This window comes from Perissodus microlepis, chromosome 14 (assembly GCF_051167445.1).
Source record: "Perissodus microlepis isolate ML-2025 ecotype Zambia chromosome 14, ASM5116744v1, whole genome shotgun sequence".
NCBI lineage: Eukaryota > Metazoa > Chordata > Actinopteri > Cichliformes > Cichlidae > Perissodus > Perissodus microlepis.
In genome coordinates this window covers 37,084,024-37,103,708 of record NC_140474.1, presented here as the reverse complement: position 1 = coordinate 37,103,708, position 19,685 = coordinate 37,084,024, and the positions used below count along the sequence as shown (strand labels likewise).

The window sequence follows — 19,685 nt, the reverse complement described above, 5'->3', positions numbered from 1 at the left end:
TCTCATTTCTGCGTTTGCGCGTGCGCGACGCTGCGGTGACACCCTCAGGACGACAGGTTTGATTTTCTTACGATTTCTTACGACCAGCTCCCGATTGATGATCGGGAGCTGGTCGTGAGGTTTTAATCGCTTCTCGTTACCCCGTTACCCTCGTTATGTAGACGACGCACGACACACGATCAAGGCCAAACTCGGGACGATCCCCAAAACGGTCGCACGACTGAAAAATCGGCTCAAAATGGGCCAAAAATCGCACAGTGTATGCCCAGCATTAGGCTGCCGGGGGATTCCCATGGTGCACTGGGTGTTTCTTCTTCACCCACTATGTTTAATAGACCTCTCTGCACTGAATGGTACTTGTTATTAACCTCTGTCTCTCTTCCACGTCTTTATACTATTTTCCCTGCCCCTCCCCAACCGGTCGCAGCAGATGGCCGCCCCTCCCTGAGCCTGGTTCTGCTGGAGGTTTCTTCCTGTTAAAAGGGAGTTTTTCCTTCCCACTGTCGCCAAAGTGCTTGCTCATAGGGGGTCATATGATTGTTGGGGTTTTCTTTGTAAGTATATCTTACAATATAAAGCGCCTTCAGCTGACTGTTGCTGTCATTTGGCGCTCTTTAAATAAAATTGAATTGAAAATTGAATAGATGTCACTGTGATGATTTCTTCCCTCCATAGAAAGCTTAGACCCAAATGCAGATTCAATGCACATGGTTAAACTATTTATGAGACTTTGTTTAAAGAGAGGGAATGGAGAACGTGGCTCGAGCTAGGAGTGTCAGCAGAGAGCAGGAACCAGAGGAAAAGCTATCGAGAGACTGAACACCTGGCTCCTGATGGGAACAATCCAACGGGAATTCTGCAACAGAGGGAGAAGAAGTTGCTGGACGGGTAAGGGAGTTTGAGGGTAGGATGAGTATGTTGGCAGAGGAGACCTAAACACAGGGAAAACAAGGTTAAACACAGGGAAGGAGCACGCCAGAACTGGAGCAGAGGGGAAGCCTAGTTACCACTGGAGATGGCAGAACAAACTGGCGAGGAGTAGCAGGCAGCGCTGGTTTAAGAAGCCCTCCTGCTGATTGTTTGCAGATGAGGCCCAGGTGAGATGCTGGAAACTCCACCTCTGAAGTGTGGACACAGTATCCCGATTCCAAGTGGAAAAGCCCCTCAGACACTTCCATGCTGCATGACAAGAAGGATGAGAAAGCATTCATGGTCCGTCCATCCGTCCGTCAGCGTAATGCCTAAAAGTTTAGGTCTGATTTTTTTAGGACACTGGAGCCTAACATTAACCGGTTTAATCTTAGCTTATTTCCATAAGAAGAAAAACATACTGAGAAAGAGATCACCAAAATATACATGTACGAATGTGAAATGGTCGTATGTAGTGTGAAAGAGCTATTTGACATCTTTAAATTCAAAGTAATGTATAAATCCACTTACAGAAAACATGAAAAGGCGGAGCAGCGATGCCCATCTCAGCCAGTGTATGATGGTGGGGCAAGATGGCAGCTTCCACAACATGACGCCAGCTCCTATGTATTTTTAGTAGATAAATGATACGTTTATGTATCAATTTGTTGGAAGATGTAATTACACCTTAATTATGTAATTAGAAGCAAAAATGATTTTTTTTAATGAAATCACCTCAAAAAATTACTGTACTTACTTTCTAAATCATTCTTTACCTCTAAAAGGGGCGGCTGTGGCTCAGGAGGTGGAGCAGGTCATCTACTAATCAGATGGTTTTTGGGTCGATCCCTGGCTGCTCCAGACTGCATGCTAACTGTCCTTGGGCAAGACATTAACCCCAAGTCACTCTCTCAATTAGATTAAAAAATACTATTAAGATCACTAATAAAAAAGTCCTCTCTCAGTTTCCTTTTAACCAAAAGGCAAATAACCAAAACACATGTACATCTAATCAAGGATATAAGTATTGAAACACTGATCCAACATTATCCTTTATTGATGGATCGTTTGATTTTACACTTTTACCTGAATGTGGCTCCTTTTTAAAAAAACAAACAAACAAAAAAAAAAAACACTTCCTCATATCCATTATGAACCTGGCTGCCTCTCTGTACACACACACACACACCATATACACTGTAAAAAAAAAAAAAAAAAAAAAAAACTGTCAAATTTACGGTAAAATACCGGCAGCTGTGGTTGCCAGGAATATACCGTGAAAAAAATGTGGAATCTGTAAAAGACAATACGGTATACTGGTTTTGTAACCCTAAATTTTAAGGTAGACAGCGTATTATTTAATTATATCATTTATCATGATAGAAAAAAAACAAATATATTTGTCAATTATATAGAAATTTAATGTAAAAAATGCAACTTTCCATAGCTTTTTACGGATATTTGCAGTTAAAAAAAAAAAAAGTTATAATATAATATTTACAGTAATTTGTTGTTAATTTAACAGTAATAGGATAGACCCTATTATTGTAAATAACTGTAAAAATAACAGAAATATGTTAAACCTTATTAAAACCTTTGACAGTAAAAAACACAGTGAAATTGTATAACAAATTACAGCATTTTATTTTGACCAGATACATTTTACGGTAAATTCCTGGCAACCACAGCTGCCGGTTTTTTACCGCTAAAAATACAGTACAATATGAGGAACATAAATGGTTTACCGTACATTTTACGTTTGCAACCGCTAAATATAGAAAAATCTAAAGATGCTCATATATAACCAAGGTAGTGAATATTACTGATAAACAAGGAGAAAATTTGACATACCATTTGAAAACAGACTAAACATATCATTTTCTCTATTCCTACAAAACAGCATAGATCTTGAGAATACAGCATGTGTCCATATATATGGCTGGTAATCCGTGGAGGAATGAATAAACATGAAACAAAATATTACCTGCCCCTGACCTATCAACAGTAATGAGTCACTGGGTCCTGCCTTGGTGAAGGAAAGGACTCAGTGGAGTTTCTAATGCGCGTGGTGTCGAAGATACAAGCTCTGCAGGAGTACTTCAATGTCCATCAGGAGTTCACTTTGGACTGGCAGGATCCCCTCTGCAGCAAAAAATGGACAAAATTTGATCAGTGCTTGAGCAAAATGCACAGAAATGAACAAAACGTGCTGCCAAAAACAGATCTAATGATAAATGATTTCTTAAGTGTAAAATATACAGTTCTTAAAGGATAGCTATTGTCAAAATGCAACCTGGGCTGTTTTTTTTTTTTTTTTTTTTTTACTGTAAACGAGACAAACATATCTAAAAGCATAATTATGACAAACGAGCCGTTTTTGAGATTGACCGTGATTTTGTTTTGTGGTCAATAGCCAGTGAATGGGAATACTAGGGGGCCGGGGCATAAATTTGAGCGCATCAAAATCGGTACAGTAAAAAAAAAAAAAAAAAAACAGCCCAGGTTGCGTTTTGGCAATAGTTATCCTTTAAATCTACTTATGTAAAAGTGATACATAGACAACGCAGCCCTAATCACAATCATAATTTGTTGGAAAATGTATTTAAGTTTCCTATTGATTTATCATAGAACTTGAAGTTAATGGCTGAATGCATGGTGATGAGACCTATCATTCAATCTACATTTTATAGCGTATGAAACTGCTCACCTGGACATGAACCTGAGCTCGGCTGATTAAGATTAGTGTCTCCTGTCCATCTTTCTTTAGCAAAACTTGAATAATACCACTGCTTACCTCTTATTGAATCTTTGGGTGCAGACTTAATTGAAGAGCCTCGCATAAACAGGCAGGGTGTGATGTTTAGGGAAACCAAAGAATACAGGCGCCATCATTTCTGCCAGAAGACTCATGGGGTGCAACGAAGCTTTCATTGTGGACTGGCTAGATACCTTCTGCATTCAGAAAGAAAACAAGAAGGGCATACACCATAAACAATAATAACTGACAAAAATAATGAGACAAGAAATTAAAGTAACAAAATAAGTGCAAATCAAGTTTCCCTGTGTTGCAGTGTAGCTGAATGTTTTTCAACAATTTGATTTACGGTAAAACACATACCAAATATTTACAGCCAAGGTTTGTTTCAATCTTCAGCATGTTTTTGCTGCCATTGTCTTGAAACGGTTTCATCTGTCCCTCTCATTTGATGCGGTTTACAAAAACAAAACAGCAATATTGTAAAGGGAAAAAGGAAAATGAATTTAATGGGGAAAAAAAAGAAAAAAGATTATGACCTGAAATCTCACCATTTCCTGAGAGTCACAGGTCCTTTGAGTATCCTTATGGTTTCTGCTCAAATTCAGTGTCTGAAAAGGACAGGAACAAAACAAACCTTTTTAATCATAATAAAGACAAAATAAGATTTAGAGACAGACAACAAAGAAATGTGTAAAATATCTTCTTGAATCTGTTTACTTTACTTTTTGGACCTTGGCCAAAGCATAATAGAAAAAACAGAAAGCCCTTCATGGCTATTGTGCAATGAAATCATAATACTTACTGGTTTGTTTCCAGGCAGCCAGCAGTTTTCTTGCCTGAACTGGTCTCATGACAGAGTTCAGATCAGTCTCACTGATGAACTGCAGGTCCTGAGATGTCTCCACTCCTAATGATTGTAGTGCCTCCAGTACAATTTCAAGGATTAAGGCAGACAGGTCCGGCAGCACCTTAGTAATGGAACTCCTTATGCTGTCCTTCATTTCCGAGACGTCTGATAAAAGAATGTGAATAAAGGTCAATTTACACCAAGTGGTACCTTTGGTCTTAAAATATGAAGCTGATCTTGCTTGATACTACACTTTTATACAGTGTTTCGTAAGTACCAAACTAACAGCACCATTATTGTGGCAGCACACTGTGTTTCAATGGAAACATTTGGTACCCATACTTCATGTAAGATGTTAATGGATAGAAATCAATTAAGTCAATGATGTTCACACACTGCATCTTTTCTTTTTCCTTTCTCACTGAGTGCAGATGATACTGAGAATGGTATTCTGTCACGTGCACCGACACCAGAAAATAAACACTGTCATTCTTAATCAAAATGAGAACTACTTCACCAAACTGTGAGAAGGAAGTGTCCTTTCTTGTACTGTGTTCCCTTGTACATCATTTCTACTGTGACCTTTGTATTGGTTTCAGTAAAGTCAAACATTTGAACTGCTTCTTGAATGGCTTTACTGTACAGCAGTGAGTAAAATGGAGAACCATCTTTGACTTTCAAGACAGACTGACACAATGACCCTGCTGCAAGATGGGCTTGAAACATCTGATGTCTTTCAGAGTGTATGGCAGAGGTTTTTGAAATTTTTCAGATTTCTGGCACACCTCTTGAAATAACTGTGCTTACTTTCAAAGCGCATTGTCCATAATCTTATCAGTGGGCCAAATTTCAGAATCAGTGCTGGGTAATGGCGTAGAAAATGGTGTTTTGGTCTCAGGTTGCATTCTGGGAACAGAGCTTTTCTTGACTCTAAATATCCTTGAATAAGAATATCAAGATATGCTACCTGAGCCACTGAAATTTTCTGAGCACACACCATGTCTACAATATCTTTCAGCTGCAGAGTTAAGTTCCACACATCATCTGTGGGGTCTGTCACTATGTCACCAACTATGAGAGGCAGCAATCGGAGGAAGTTCCAGTTCTGTACAGCCTGTCCTGAGAGTTTAGCTGCTTGAGGACTGACCTCAGATGGCTTTGTAGAAGCATCAGAGGCATGATAACTAAACTGTTTGACGCGTCGGTTCAGAGTGGAGTAAGTGAACCATGCTTTTTTCTTTATGAAGTATTTCAGATACAGTGCCACATCATAAGCCAAAACTCCCTCAAAGATATCATGACCTAGACATGGTGGCAAGCCTGGCATACAAACGTTGAAGTATTTCAGTGAATTGAACACTGACCTGAACTTCACTCCTTCGACGTCTGGTGTATTGTCAATCTGGAGGCGATCAACAGCAGAGTTGTAGTTCTCTTTGGTACGTTCTGGTCCACACAGATTTGGGTCAGCACCCTGAAATTCAGATTTCGTTATCAGGCAGTACCTGCAGAAGTACTTTGAAGAACTAAAGTTTTCAGTGAAGCCACCAATACAGTGAGAACCCAGATTATCACCAGCAATGCAAAACAAAGTTCCTTTGACTCTAGTTTCATCTGATGCAACAATCCCACTGTCCTCCAATTCTTTCAAGTCTGCCAGTAATTCAGAGAAGACATTAGCATGACCAAACTCTTTAAAATCTTTCTCCCTGCACAGTAAGACAAGAGACATGTGATCTGTGTCTGAGCGCACATGAAGTGGCAAGTTTGCCACTGATGCATATACAGCTAATACCTTGTGTTTTGTCCTTGCAGAGCCTAAAGGGTTAACGACTTCAAAGGCATCCTGGTAGAGTACTAGCTTGAGACATGATGGGTTTTGACCAAAAAAAACCATTTGATTTAAACAGCTTACTATCACTTATGCCACACAGAACATCAGCAGGAGGCTCAGTAGAGGGCTCTTCTGATTTCTGCCACAGATCAGACTCTAGCAGACATCTCAAAGTCTCTCTTAAAGGCACATAATAGGCAAACCTATCTTTTCTGTTTTCATCTCTCCCTAAAAATATTTTCTTTGGTTCCACATAGTTGAAGGCTTTTTTAAAGGTCTGAGCTCTGGAGTGCACTGTCCTCAATGGCCCGGTATGACATGCAGAAAAAAGATCATAGCTTTTGACAGACTCGCAGACTTTGTTGATGTCCTCCTCTGATAATGATGTGTCATCTTTTAACAGTGATGCAAGTTTACCCAAACTGTATGTCTGTCCCAACTCATGCATGTTCTGCATTTCCTCCACAATGTTCTGTATGGTTGAAGCAGGCAGTAGAAACTGACCCTGCAATTTTAAGTAGAATAGTGAAACGTTTCTCAGAAAAAGATCACAGAATTCAGGGGGCATTTCCATGTTATCTTCATCTGTAATAGACTGTGCAGCAGGCTCGGAAATCAAGGGTACAAAGTCATCTGATGTGGTTGGAACAGATGATGATTGACATGCAGACTCTCTATATAAATCACCAATGCTGCTGTCTGAAAACTCTGTGTTTACGTGACATGTGAGCAGTGAAAGATGATTTAACTCTAAAGGTATTTGTGCATCCTCTTACTGGACAAGTGACCACGTGTCCTTCTACAATATGGCTCTTCAGATGAGCTATTAACTCTTTAGAGTTCTGACACTGACGTTCACACATCGCCATTGCACATGTAAACGAAGAAACCACCGCCACACCAGTGACATGGGTGGGGTAAAAATGAGCCTTAAACGCGCCATACCTGGTGTATGTCTGCTTGCAGCCTGCTTCAATACACCGAAAGAAACAACGTGGCTCATTCCGATGCAGTTTACAATGAAGCACGTAGCCCCCTGATGACTGAACTACCTTACCACAGAAATTACAGGTTAACATAACTCCATGTACTTTGGTAATTCCTCCCTAGCGAATTAAGCACGCCAAACACAGAAACTAATCCAGAGCAATGCTTACCTACAGTAATGCTAACTCAACTCACAAATGCTAACTAAATTCACAACCTCACTCATAAAAAACGAACTGCTAAAATTATCTATAAACGCTGGGCTGGTGGATTTTTATAACAGAGATAACTTGAAGTTGCATGTACTCACCTCACCTCGAACTAATTGTAAGCTGCCAGGATGTCTACCAATTCCGAAGATGCTGTGGTCCAAGCAGCAATAAATGGCGCTAATATACGAGTTCAAAACTGTGTCCGTTAGCGAAGCCAACTTGAGTCTCCTGCATGAAAAAAAGAGCGGTTGGCACACAGCTCAGCAGCGTGCCGCGCTATTGGTCATTTTCAGGTGACGTCATCCCGCAATGCAATGTGGCTCTTCGTTTCTTTAGGAGGAGGTTCGAATCTGATCAGAAGTCACGTCTGCAGACCGCTGCAGCCACGTCTTGCCTTGCTTCCCCTTTTTTTGGTGAAATGGTTCGCTCATACTGCACAATGTTGCTACCAGATTTTTTTTTTCTTTGCAATTCGAACGTAAAACGTCTGTACACAGTTTACCAGCAGTTTAGCTACCAATCAACAGCGATCACACAAACTCAAAATTTAAGGCGGACCCACTTAAGGTGGTCTGATAATATGGCGTGAAACACAACAACATAAAGTTGTTTTAAAATAATAATTAAAAAAGATTATTGAAATCAATTTTATTCACAACCATGAACTTTATTTTTAACATCTTCTTTTGCTGTTGATTTTTTTTTTTTATCAGAAGGTTAACAATGATATACTGCAGGCCTAACTTTTAATCTGTATATCAGTATTGGAATTTTAAAATAAAAAAAATACTATCAATTTTATTGTCTTTCACTGCTGATATTTGCTTTTTTTTTTAAATGGTATTTACTGGTTGTATTATTACGGTGGACCCTATTTTTTAACATCTTGCTTCTGTAAAAATGAATGTTTTTGTTTGCTTAAAAATCTACAGCTTTATACTGTGAATTCCAATGTGCACAACCCCAAAAGATGTAGTTTTACTCAAATAATACCGTAAAATCTAAGTTTTTCAGACATTTTGAACATTTAATTGTAAAATGTATGCATATTTATTTGTTTTCACAGAAAATATTTATAATTTCAACATTTTATTACAGTAAAAAACAAAGTTTTATCCAGTCTCACAATTAACGGTTATTCAATCTATTTAATACAGTAAAAGGAAGTTTTTGGTTTTACGCTCCATTACCGTTGGAATTTGACGGTGTTTTGCTGTATATTTTACTGACTTTTTTTTACAGTGTAGACACAAATCACAAGCTAATAAGGTAAAATACCCACTTATATAGCTCTGACACAAGTTGGGCAGAAAGATGCACGTTATACTTTAAATCTGCTTTAATCAACCTTATCTGATAGGTCTTTCAGTGTATTTATAATATTTTAAAAAGCACTTGATAGAGTAATATTAAGTAAAGGGATTACAAGATGTGTAACATAACCAGTAATATTGTTAATTGTAAATTTTCTTGAGCAATTATTTACACTTTGTATATCGATATTTTCCATGATAACAAGCCCATCAACACATAATACGGTAAGTGCTCCAGAAAATCATGACAAGAGAACTAAAATATTTAGTCTCATTGAACTTATCCACTTTCACATATAAAAATGCTGGTATTATTTTCAGCACACCTGACAAGTGTCCAGTTTAAATCAGTGGCAAGTGTGCGTATGAAAAATGTATTTTCAATGTCTTACATGTTCTGCAAATCAAGCCTTAGTGAGATTGTTTTCCCTCTGAAACAGGTACAATGTTGTGATCTTTGGTGGAGTGGATGGCTACTCAAGGAAGGTAAAATTGTAACTGTTATGTAGAATATTTGGTAGTTTTGAAATGAGAGCTTTATTAGGTTATTTTTTTATGAACATCAATTATTCAGCAAGCCAACATAGTGGACGATTTGCAATTTTTTTTAAATTTATAATCAGTTCTTTACAAAAAAAAAGGTTCAACTTTTTTTGATAAGTACTACCAATATTGATGTATAGACTACTCAAGCTTTGAATTATGGTTATGAACATAGAACCGTACAATATTCCTTGAACACTTATTATGAAACTGCATTATTAACTGAAAAACTATACATGATCTGAAACCAGATCTTTAATTTTCCATTTGTTTTTACTGCAGGTCCTGTACTTGGATGCAGCAACTAACAACAGGGCAAAAACTGCATTCTCATTTTTCCTGAGATCAGCCCAGCTTCACAGCTTGCCATCAAGATTTTATGCCCTGATTAAATTTATATGCTAGCAACAAGTTTCATTAAAGAACACTTTAAAAATTCCTTAAAAATGTATTTTTATCATAGGGTTAGGGCAGATCAAGGAGTAGAAAACCTGGACATTGCACATTTCATGTTTACCACGAGAGGAACAGGGAGAGCGAGTTTCATATCTGGAAAGAGTGTCCACAATCAGAGGTTAGTCTTTTGATGTTTTTTATATTATTATGGACTGCATGGGTAGATTGTTGTAGCAGTTCTGATATTGATTTGAAGCATGAAATACCTGAAATCCAAATTCAAATGTATTTACAGAGTAGAACGACTTTGGCGTGATGCCTGGATTGCAGTCACTAGCAAGTACCATGATATTCTTCACTCACTCGAGGAGGATGGCCTGCTTGACATTTCAGATGTCATTCATCTCTTTGGTGTCCACTACATCTTTGTCCCTCGACTCCGAGCAGATCTTGTCACCTTTGTTGGAGAATGGAATAATCATCCGCTCAGGACAGAAGGTGGTCTCACTCCTGAACAGCTCTGGTGTATCTACAAGAGCTGGACGAGGGCGAGAGACTTGAGGTACCAGATCATAATCAGATTTTTTTTTGATTTATTTAAATGTTGAATTTCAAAATTTTAGTTAGCAGTTAACTCTGCTCTTCTGAAATTAACAAATTAAACACTTGTAGCACATCTGGGAGATGCTTCTGGTGATTTTATACATTCTTGCTTATCAATTACCACTAATCTAAATTACAGTAAGAAGAACATGAAAACAAAGGCATTCTTTTTAAATTGTTGTATTTAATGGAAAAAACGCTTACACAAAATAACATTCCTCCCAAAAGTACCTATTCTGGAATAATGACCATTATATATGTTTGTGGATTTGAAGGAGCTTCAGGATCCAGGCATTGACTGGGAGAGTGCTGTACTGCAAGAAGAATCTAACAGCACAGTTGTGGTTCCTGAAGTTGAATGCCCACTGGATGAGGAAACCCTGGAGGGACTTCAGAGAACTATTAATCCCTAGGAACATTCTGAGTCACACGGTCGTGACCTGTACATACAATTCCTGCTACAGGTGTCAAACCAACAGTGACACTTAACATAGACGTGAAAGTCAACGCTCTTTTAAGTTCTCAAATACTGGATTTCTTTGCTAAAACATTCAGATTACAAGTAGACAAGCAAACAAAGCACTTGCTTATTATCTATCAACGTAGGACCCTACACAAAGTTTTGAAGTCTTGTCATTTTCATGAAACGGCTACGAACATCTTAACAGCTAATGTTTAGAAACATTTTTACTCATTTAGTTTCCAAATTAAAACAATGTGTTAAACTCTGTGGAATCCACCACCATATTTAACTGCTGCACTCATTATGGTTTTAAACACTGTGTAAGTGTCCAGATGCTGCACTGGAAAAGTCACAGTACAAGTGCATGCACTCACAACTGGGTAACAAATGGAGTGATCTCCCAGCCGCTCCTTACATTCGTGGTCAAACTTGCATGTTATTTTGAAATGTCTCTTTTCATCAGGAAGGATGGGAACATGGGACTGGCCGGTCATCCACTGGAGCACATGGTGGACAGCAAGAGACTCTGATTTTTCACCACCTGTGTTTCCATCTGTGATGTTTGAAAATGTTTCTGAAGTCTTTTCTAAATAAAAAGCAATCTGGATTACAATGTTTTAAATTAACAACTAAGAATACTTCCTAGTGCCCTGCATGTTAAAGCAAAAATATTTAACAGATGCATACGGTATATATACAATACTATAGGTATATACAGCTAATACTATATAGTACCTGATACTTCAATCTCCTGCAAGAAATCTTGCAAAAAATGTATGATCTTCCTCTCAGTTCTCTCCCTGGATGTCCCCTTTTCACTGAAATGTGGTTGGCAGCTCATCATAATGAAATCAGCGTCTGGCTCTAAATAAGGAAATAAAGTAGATTATATTATAGATATATTGTTCATTCAAAACTAATAAATAAATACAGGATAACTACAGTACAGATAAGTGGACTGTCTTCGGCTCAGACTGAAGCTGCTATGTTAATACTTACTTTGAGGATTTTCCCAGGAACAAACAAACTGTGGCAAGCTTCAGGATTTACAGCCATCAGGTTCACAAGACCATACAGTTCCATGCCCTCTCTGAGCTGCTGTAGCATTGGAATCAGTCTTGTTGTAGAGTGTAAGACAATGGCACTTAAAAAAAACAAACAAAAAAACCAAAATGAAAAACTAGTTGGGGATGGGTTAATGATCTCTCTGACTTTTTCTCCCTTACCGGATCATGCTTTCCTTACTATCCATCTTTATCTGGTTTGTGTATCCACAGCTGACAATTTCATCAGCCCACATCATCAGAGACTGTATGTCTGCTGCATCTTCAACTTGGAAATGTATAATGTGAAAGAGGAAATACAGAAGGTTAAAAGTGTTTAAAAACACCATACTCATAATATATCATGTGCCAGAGCTAAACCAGGTGCTCACTTTGCGGATGAGCAGGGAAGATTCCACATCTGCAACATCCTCCTTAGACAGACAGCTGAAATCAACCTCTCCTGAGCAGAGGAAATTGTAGCACCATTCTTTGAAAAAGGCAGGAGATGGGCCTCCTTGGGCGAGGCTGACTGCAATTATTTCACCAACAGTTCTGTGTAGACAAATGATTATAATTCATTTTCAGGTAACATTTACAAAAATATCGGATGCGTATTAAATGTAATACACAAAACTCGTATGTAACCAACCTGAAGTTTTCATTATCAAGATCGGTCAGAGAATACTTGGGGTTTTTGCCCTTGTTCTCAGGTCCTTCAAAGAATCTGCTTTCAATACCTGAAATCATGTCTTTCATACAAAAAATATCTGCATTTTTAAGTTATCCATTATTTATTGACAATAGGACAAAACAGGTAATAGGCTACTCACCACTCAAAAACTCTTTCCTAAGTGCTCCTGTATCCACGCCTGCCTCTCCAATGAAAACCACCCTAAGAACACTGGTGGGAGATGCAGATTTTTTTCTCTGCCACTGGAGAATGCCTCTGTCTGGAAGGTCTTCTCTGTCCACACACAACTTAAATTCTGTTGTGGTGTCGACTTGTTGTTCAAGGCAACACAATACATCTTCCACGCTTAACAAAAACAGGGTAGAAAACATCCTAAGTTCTCAAAGAAAAATAATCATCTTTAGATTAAAAGAGGCTACCACATTAAACGTGATTAGAAATTATTGCAGCATGTTCTGTGCAACAACCTTTAACAATAATTTAAAGTAGTGTGATCATAAAATGTTTTATATGAAATTAAGCCCCAGTTATTGTGTAAAAAATCTTACACATAATTTTAACAAATGGTTCTGCATAATAGTGTGTATATGAACTATAATAGAGCAAAAAGTACCTGTCTGTTGTGCATACTGAAGTTTGAGCTGGTGTCCCTGTAGTTTGGTCATTTTCTTCAGGCACCATGCATTGAAAGCTGTTGACAAAACAAAGTTTAAAAAAAAAAAGCATTGACATATATTTTTCCTTCCTATTGTAGCCAGATGGGCTACTCGCCTTTCTTTTTCTCTCTCTCTCTCCTGCGCTCGTTCTCTTCGTTGCGCAACTAGGTTAATTGGGAACCCACCTGCATATTGATTGCAGGGTGGCGTTAGCCCGTATAAAGCTAAGCCGGTGTTTTTGTTGGATCATTCCTCCCGTGCATTCGGCGCAAAGCAGCAGTAAGTGCTGGCACACTGCGACGGACTGATCAGCAAGAGCAGATCATATGACAGCTACAGGTATGCTTTCGCTTAACCTCAGATTCCCTCCGAGTACTGGAATTTGTGTTAATATAGTTTTTGCGGCATGTTGTAACGCGGCAGTTTGTTCTATGCCGACGTTGCGGAGAGAGGTGCTCGTGTTATCCCCACCAGTGAGAGTATAGCGCCTCCGGTCCTGGGGTAAGCCGTTAAAACTACTTTTATTAGCATTCATAGCTATAAGAGTCTAAGGTTACATTTATCTGTTGTTTTAGGGTTTGACTGCTGTATTCACCTCTCCGTGGCAAATCGCCCAACCTAAATCGGAAGAGTGAAACGCCTTCCCAGCCGCTGTTGTGAGGACTCCTCCTCGGTGGAGCCTGCTGTCTTGTCTCGTCTTGTTTTTAGCTGGTCTTATCTTGTTTTTATTAAATAGGCTTACCTTTTTCTGGTTCGCCTGGTTTTATTCTATTTTATTCTGGACTGTTGCTCGTACCCACGCTTCTGTGATCGGGCTGAAGCGACCCTCTGCCCGAGTGTCGTGCTGGGACTTTAAATCGCCTTGGTTGCCGGTCTCAGCCGGTGGGGAGCCAGACCGGCTTGCGATTGAGAATAACTACTACCAGCACGACTGGTAGTTTGACCCGTGGGGTATAAGCCTTCGTGTGTGTGTGTGTGTGATTTCTTTTATTAAAGTGTGTTTTAGTTTTTTATGATCTGTAGCGAGCCTGACGCTCAGTGTCCTTTTATTCTTTTAACATGTCTGTGAAGGTTCTCAGTCATCCAGGTCATCGTAGTCAAAGGAGCTTGCAAAGAAAAGCGTCTGGACTTCTTTAAGTTACTTGAAGACGTTTCACCTCTCATCCGAGAAGCTTCTTCAGTTCTAAGGTCAAATGGTGGAGAGTCCCAGATATAAACCTAGTGGGAGTTTCCCCCCACAGAGGGACAAAAGGACCCCCTGATGATCCTCTAATCGCCTGAGCCAAGGTGTGAAACTGGGTGTGGGTCCCAATCAGCCAGAGTTTCGGGTGTGTTCATTGTGAAACCTGGCCCCACCTTATCATGCGAATTCCTGAGGTCAGATGGCCCAGGATGTGAGTGGGCGTTAAGGCGTCTGGGAAGGGATCTCAAAACTGGATTATAGATGGCAGAGAGTTGGTGTTGTAAACCCCCGCCTCTGTTCAAAGATGGTCGCTCACAGTGGACATAGAGGGCTTCTTTCACTCCTCTTTCAAACCATCTGTCCTCTGTCCAAAATGTGAACATTGGCATCCTCGAAAGAGTGTCCTTTATCCTTAAGATGCAGATGGACTGCTGAGTCTTGTCCTGTGGAGGTGGCTCTTCTGTGTTGTGCCATGCGCTTGTGAAGTGGCTGTTTGGTCTCTCCAATGTAGAGGTCTGGGCATTCCTCGCTGCACTGTACAGCATACACCACATTGTTAAGTCTGTGTTTTGGCGTTTTGTCTTTCGGGTGAACCAGTTTTTGTCTGAGCGTGTTGCTGGGTCTGAAATGCACCGGGATGTCATGCTTGGAGAAAACTCTCCTAAGTTTTTCTGATACACCGGCTACATAGGGGATGACAATGTTGTTGCGTCTGTCCTTCTTATCCTCCCTCGCTGGTGTCTGGTCTTCTTTGAAAGAAGACCAGACTTAGGAGAGGAGACTTAGGAGAGTTTTCTCCAAGCATGACATCCCGGTGCATTTCAGACCTCAGGTGGTGGGTCGTTTTCACACTTTCTTTTGTACAGCACCGGGTGGGCTGCAGTGATTTTCTTTTTGTGTGATTTTCTTTTGGTTCCACGGCTGCTGGTAAGTCCAAGTTCCATGATTGTTCTATTTTCACTTTAGGACACTGTCAACAATGACGCTACATCTTGGTTTTTAATATTTTATTTATTTTTACTATAAATAAAACTGTTTTAATATTGGAGCCAACCTGCCTCAGTGTGCATCCTTGAATCTGTGCGGCCTCCTTTTATCTATTTTTCTTAAATATATTTCCTGGGGGTGAAATTCCCCTAGGTGGCGTTGTCATTTTATTATTTCCTTTTATCTAACCCCGCCGACCACTTGGTCACACTATGATAGCCCGACGGGCAGGACAGAGATACAGGGAGTGCAGAATTATTAGGCAAGTTGCATTTTTGAGGAATAATTTTATTATTGAACAACAACCATGTTCTCAATGAACCCAAAAAACTCATTAATATCAAAGCTGAATGTTTTTGGAAGTAGTTTTTAGTTTGTTTTTAGTTTTAGCTATTTTAGGGGGATATCTGTGTGTGCAGGTGACTATTACTGTGCATAATTATTAGGCAACTTAACAAAAAACAAATATATACCCATTTCAATTATTTATTTTTACCAGTGAAACCAATATAACATCTCCACATTCACAAATATACATTTCTGACATTCAAAAACAAAACAAAAACAAATCAGCGACCAATATAGCCACCTTTCTTTGCAAGGACACTCAAAAGCCTGCCATCCATGGATTCTGTCAGTGTTTTGATCTGTTCACCATCAACATTGCGTGCAGCAGCAACCACAGCCTCCCAGACACTGTTCAGAGAGGTGTACTGTTTTCCCTCCTTGTAAATCTCACATTTGATGATGGACCACAGGTTCTCAATGGGGTTCAGATCAGGTGAACAAGGAGGCCATGTCATTAGTTTTTCTTCTTTTATACCCTTTCTTGCCAGCCACGCTGTGGAGTACTTGGACGCGTGTGATGGAGCATTGTCCTGCATGAAAATCATGTTTTTCTTGAAGGATGCAGACTTCTTCCTGTACCACTGCTTGAAGAAGGTGTCTTCCAGAAACTGGCAGTAGGACTGGGAGTTGAGCTTGACTCCATCCTCAACCTGAAAAGGCCCCACAAGCTCATCTTTGATGATACCAGCCCAAACCAGTACTCCACCTCCACCTTGCTGGCGTCTGAGTCGGACTGGAGCTCTCTGCCCTTTACCAATCCAGCCACGGGCCCATCCATCTGGCCCATCAAGACTCACTCTCATTTCATCAGTCCATAAAACCTTAGAAAAATAAGTCTTGAGATATTTCTTGGCCCAGTCTTGACGTTTCAGCTTGTGTGTCTTGTTCAGTGGTGGTCGTCTTTCAGCCTTTCTTACCTTGGCCATGTCTCTGAGTATTGCACACCTTGTGCTTTTGGGCACTCCAGTGATGTTGCAGCTCTGAAATATGGCCAAACTGGTGGCAAGTGGCATCTTGGCAGCTGCACGCTTGACTTTTCTCAGTTCATGGGCAGTTATTTTGCGCCTTGGTTTTTCCACACGCTTCTTGCGACCCTGTTGACTATTTTGAATGAAACGCTTGATTGTTCGATGATCACGCTTCAGAAGCTTTGCAGTTTTGAGACTGCTGCATCCCTCTGCAAGATATCTCACTATTTTTGACTTTTCTGAGCCTGTCAAGTCCTTCTTTTGACCCATTTTGCCAAAGGAAAGGAAGTTGCCTAATAATTATGCACACCTGATATAGGGTGTTGATGTCATTACACCACACCCCTTCTCATTACAGAGATGCACATCACCTAATATGCTTAATTGGTAGTAGGTTTTAGAGCCTATACAGCTTGGAGTAAGACAACATGCATGAAGAGGATGAAGTGGACAAAATACTCATTTGCCTAATAATTCTGCACTCCCTGTAGATTTTGGTAGCCCGACTGGAAAAATCACTAGCCCCGGGACATCGGGCTAGCGATTTTGCGAGCCCTGCTCTATCTGCAAGAAGTGAGGCTAAGTGGACAGTGTTTCCGGTGTCCGGAAGGCAGTAGCTAGTGAGCTGATTGGAGACCGTAAGAGCCAATCAGAATTTTTGAAACCAAGTCTGTGATTGGTTGGTTTTGTGGCACACTTATAACGGTGTACAGAGAGTTGAGCGCACGAAGCAGAGAATGTTGTGAGCGCAAGCAACACATTGCGAGCAAGCGTGCTTCAGTGCGCATGCGCCAACCAGCGTGCAGCCTGTTACAGTCGCTCCTGCTTTTTCTCTTAGTTTAGCTCTTTTTTTTCTTACGTATTCTTTTTTTTTTTTTTTTTTTTTTTTCTGACTTGTATTTTCATCCGTTTATTATCTTTTACTCAATCATGTGGATTGAGAGAGTTTTTGTTCTTCTGGTGGCCGTGGAACTGTTACTTTTATCAAGGAACGGGACCGCGGCACATCTCCTACACTCACGGACTGTTTACTCCAGAGATCAGCTGATCGCCCTGATGCCGGCCGGCTCGCTGGCCAGGCCCGCAGAAGTACCAGCTGAAATTTGGAGGAAAACACATCGGGGATGCAGAGGTCAAGGACAGAAGAGAAGAAAGAAGGAGACGGTGAGACAGCGGAGGCTCGAAGCGAGGAGGAGGTATAAACCGTTACTTCAACCATGTATCACTGGACAATACACTAACAACATTCAGACAATATGTGGACTGTCCGACCAGGGGAGAAAAAATTCTAGACCTACTGTATGCTAATGTCAAGGATGCATACAACTCCTCCTCCCTCCCCCCACTTGGTAGGTCAGATCATAACCTGATTCACCTCACCCCCCGCTATGTGCCAATTGTGAGGAGGGAACCTGTGACCACGAGGACTGTTAGGAGGTGGTCAGAGGAGGCCTTAGCGGAACTACAGGGCTGTTTCGAGGTGACCGACTGGGAAACACTCTGTGAGCCTCACGCCGAGGACATCAATGGGCTTACTGAGTGTATCACAGACTACATAACTTTCTGCACCGACTCCATTGTTCCAGCTCAGACTGTTCATTGTTACCCAAATAACAAGCCGTGGGTGACTAAGGACATCAAAGCCCTCCTCAACAACAAGAAGAGGGCTTTCAGAGGGGGCAATAAAGAGGAGGTGAGGAAGGTCCAGGTGTTACTAAAGGACAAGATCAGAGAGGCTAAGGACAATTACAGGAGGAAGCTGGAGTGGAAACTCCAGCAGAACAGCATGAGAGAGGTGTGGAGGGGCATGAAGACCATCACTGGATTCAGGCCAACCAACAGCAGGGGAGCTGAGGGAGGTGAGAATAGAGCTAACGAGTTGAATCTGTTTTTCAATAGATTCGACACCACAGTGTCTGCTCCCACCCCCACAACCTCACCTGTAGTCAGCCTGGAACCCAGAGCCACACCACTGTGCCAGCCTCTCTCTTCACATGGCGCTGTTGCCTCCTGTGAGATTCCTGACACCCCTCCCCCACCCATCACCTTCACTCAATACCAGGTTGAGATGCAAATGAGGAGACTTCACTCAGGCAAGTCTGCTGGACCAGACGGAGTGAGTCCCCTCGTCCTCAAGACCTGTGCCCCCCAGCTGTGTGGAGTCTTTCATAAACTGTTTATGCTGAGTCTGAGTCTGCAGAGGGTCCCAGTGATGTGGAAGACATCATGCCTCGTCCCTGTACCAAAGACGCCACGTCCCAGTGGCCCCCAGGATTACAGGCCTGTGGCACTGACCTCCCACATCATGAAGACCCTGGAATGGCTCATCCTGGACCAGCTGCGACCCATAGTAAGACCACATCTGGATCCCCTTCAGTTCGCTTATCAGCCTCGTCTCGGAACAGAGGACGCCATCATCTACCTGCTCAATCGTGTCTACACCCATCTGGACCAGCCGGCAAGCACTGTGAGGGTCATGTTTTTTGACTTTTCTAGTGCTTTCAATACCATCAGGCCGACCCTCCTGGGTGATAAGTTAGCAGCGATGCAGGTGGATGCTTCTCTGGTGTCCTGGATTGTTGATTACCTGACAGGAAGACCACAATATGTACGTCTCCCACAGTGTGTGTCTGACAAGGTGATCAGCAACACAGGGGCACCACAGGGGACTGTCCTCTCCCCCTTCCTCTTCACCCTCTACACCACAGACTTCAGCCACTGCACAGAGACCTGCCATCTTCAGAGGTTTTCTGATGACTCTGCGGTGGTTGGATGCATCAGCAGGGATGATGAGACAGAGTACCGGGCTGTGGTCGACTCCTTTGTCACGTGGTGTGAGCAGAATCATCTGCAGCTCAACGTGGCAAAGACCAAGGAACTGATCGTGGACTTCAGGAAGACCAGGAAACACTTGACCCCTGTTTCAATCCAGGGGGTCAGT

General features: G+C 41.1%; 3 protein-coding genes across 3 annotated transcripts in view; 1 reads left to right on the top strand and 2 right to left on the bottom strand.

Moving 5' to 3' along the window:
* LOC146374364 (uncharacterized) overlaps positions 1-10,815 on the top strand; it is a 57,473-nt gene extending 46,658 nt beyond the window's left edge. The window contains exons 5-6 of the mRNA XM_084950177.1: positions 10,095-10,347; positions 10,678-10,815. Coding sequence (XP_084806303.1) covers positions 10,095-10,347; positions 10,678-10,815 — 391 coding nt within the window. The remainder of the gene's footprint in view (positions 1-10,094; positions 10,348-10,677) is intronic.
* Positions 5,251-7,050, bottom strand: LOC146374365 (uncharacterized). The gene has a single exon (XM_084951531.1). The coding sequence runs from the start codon at positions 6,409-6,411 to the stop codon at positions 5,251-5,253; it is 1,161 nt and encodes a 386-aa protein (XP_084807657.1). The 5' UTR covers positions 6,412-7,050.
* LOC146374363 (uncharacterized) lies at positions 10,553-19,250 on the bottom strand. Its single transcript, XM_084950176.1, has 9 exons — positions 18,219-19,250; positions 13,444-13,562; positions 12,742-12,947; positions 12,561-12,660; positions 12,290-12,463; positions 12,092-12,259; positions 11,865-12,009; positions 11,601-11,727; positions 10,553-11,475 (listed from the first exon to the last, which is right to left on the bottom strand). Exons 1-9 carry the CDS (start codon positions 18,342-18,344, stop codon positions 11,123-11,125), a joined length of 1,518 nt encoding a protein of 505 aa, XP_084806302.1. The 5' UTR covers positions 18,345-19,250; the 3' UTR covers positions 10,553-11,122.
* Positions 19,251-19,685: the final 435 nt, after the last annotated feature.

Excerpts from the sequence above, each read along its gene's own strand:
- LOC146374365 (XM_084951531.1), bottom strand. The coding sequence starts at position 6,411 with ATGGTTTTTTTTGGTCAAAACCCATCATGTCTCAAGCTAGTACTCTAC.
- LOC146374363 (XM_084950176.1), bottom strand. The coding sequence starts at position 18,344 with ATGAACAGTCTGAGCTGGAACAATGGAGTCGGTGCAGAAAGTTATGTA. Across the intron at positions 12,948-13,443 it reads ACCCTGCAATCAATATGCAG|CGTGGAAGATGTATTGTGTT; the intron begins GTGGGTTCCCAA and ends GTTTTTGTTAAG. Across the intron at positions 11,728-11,864 it reads TTCCTGGGAAAATCCTCAAA|CCAGACGCTGATTTCATTAT; the intron begins GTAAGTATTAAC and ends CCTTATTTAGAG.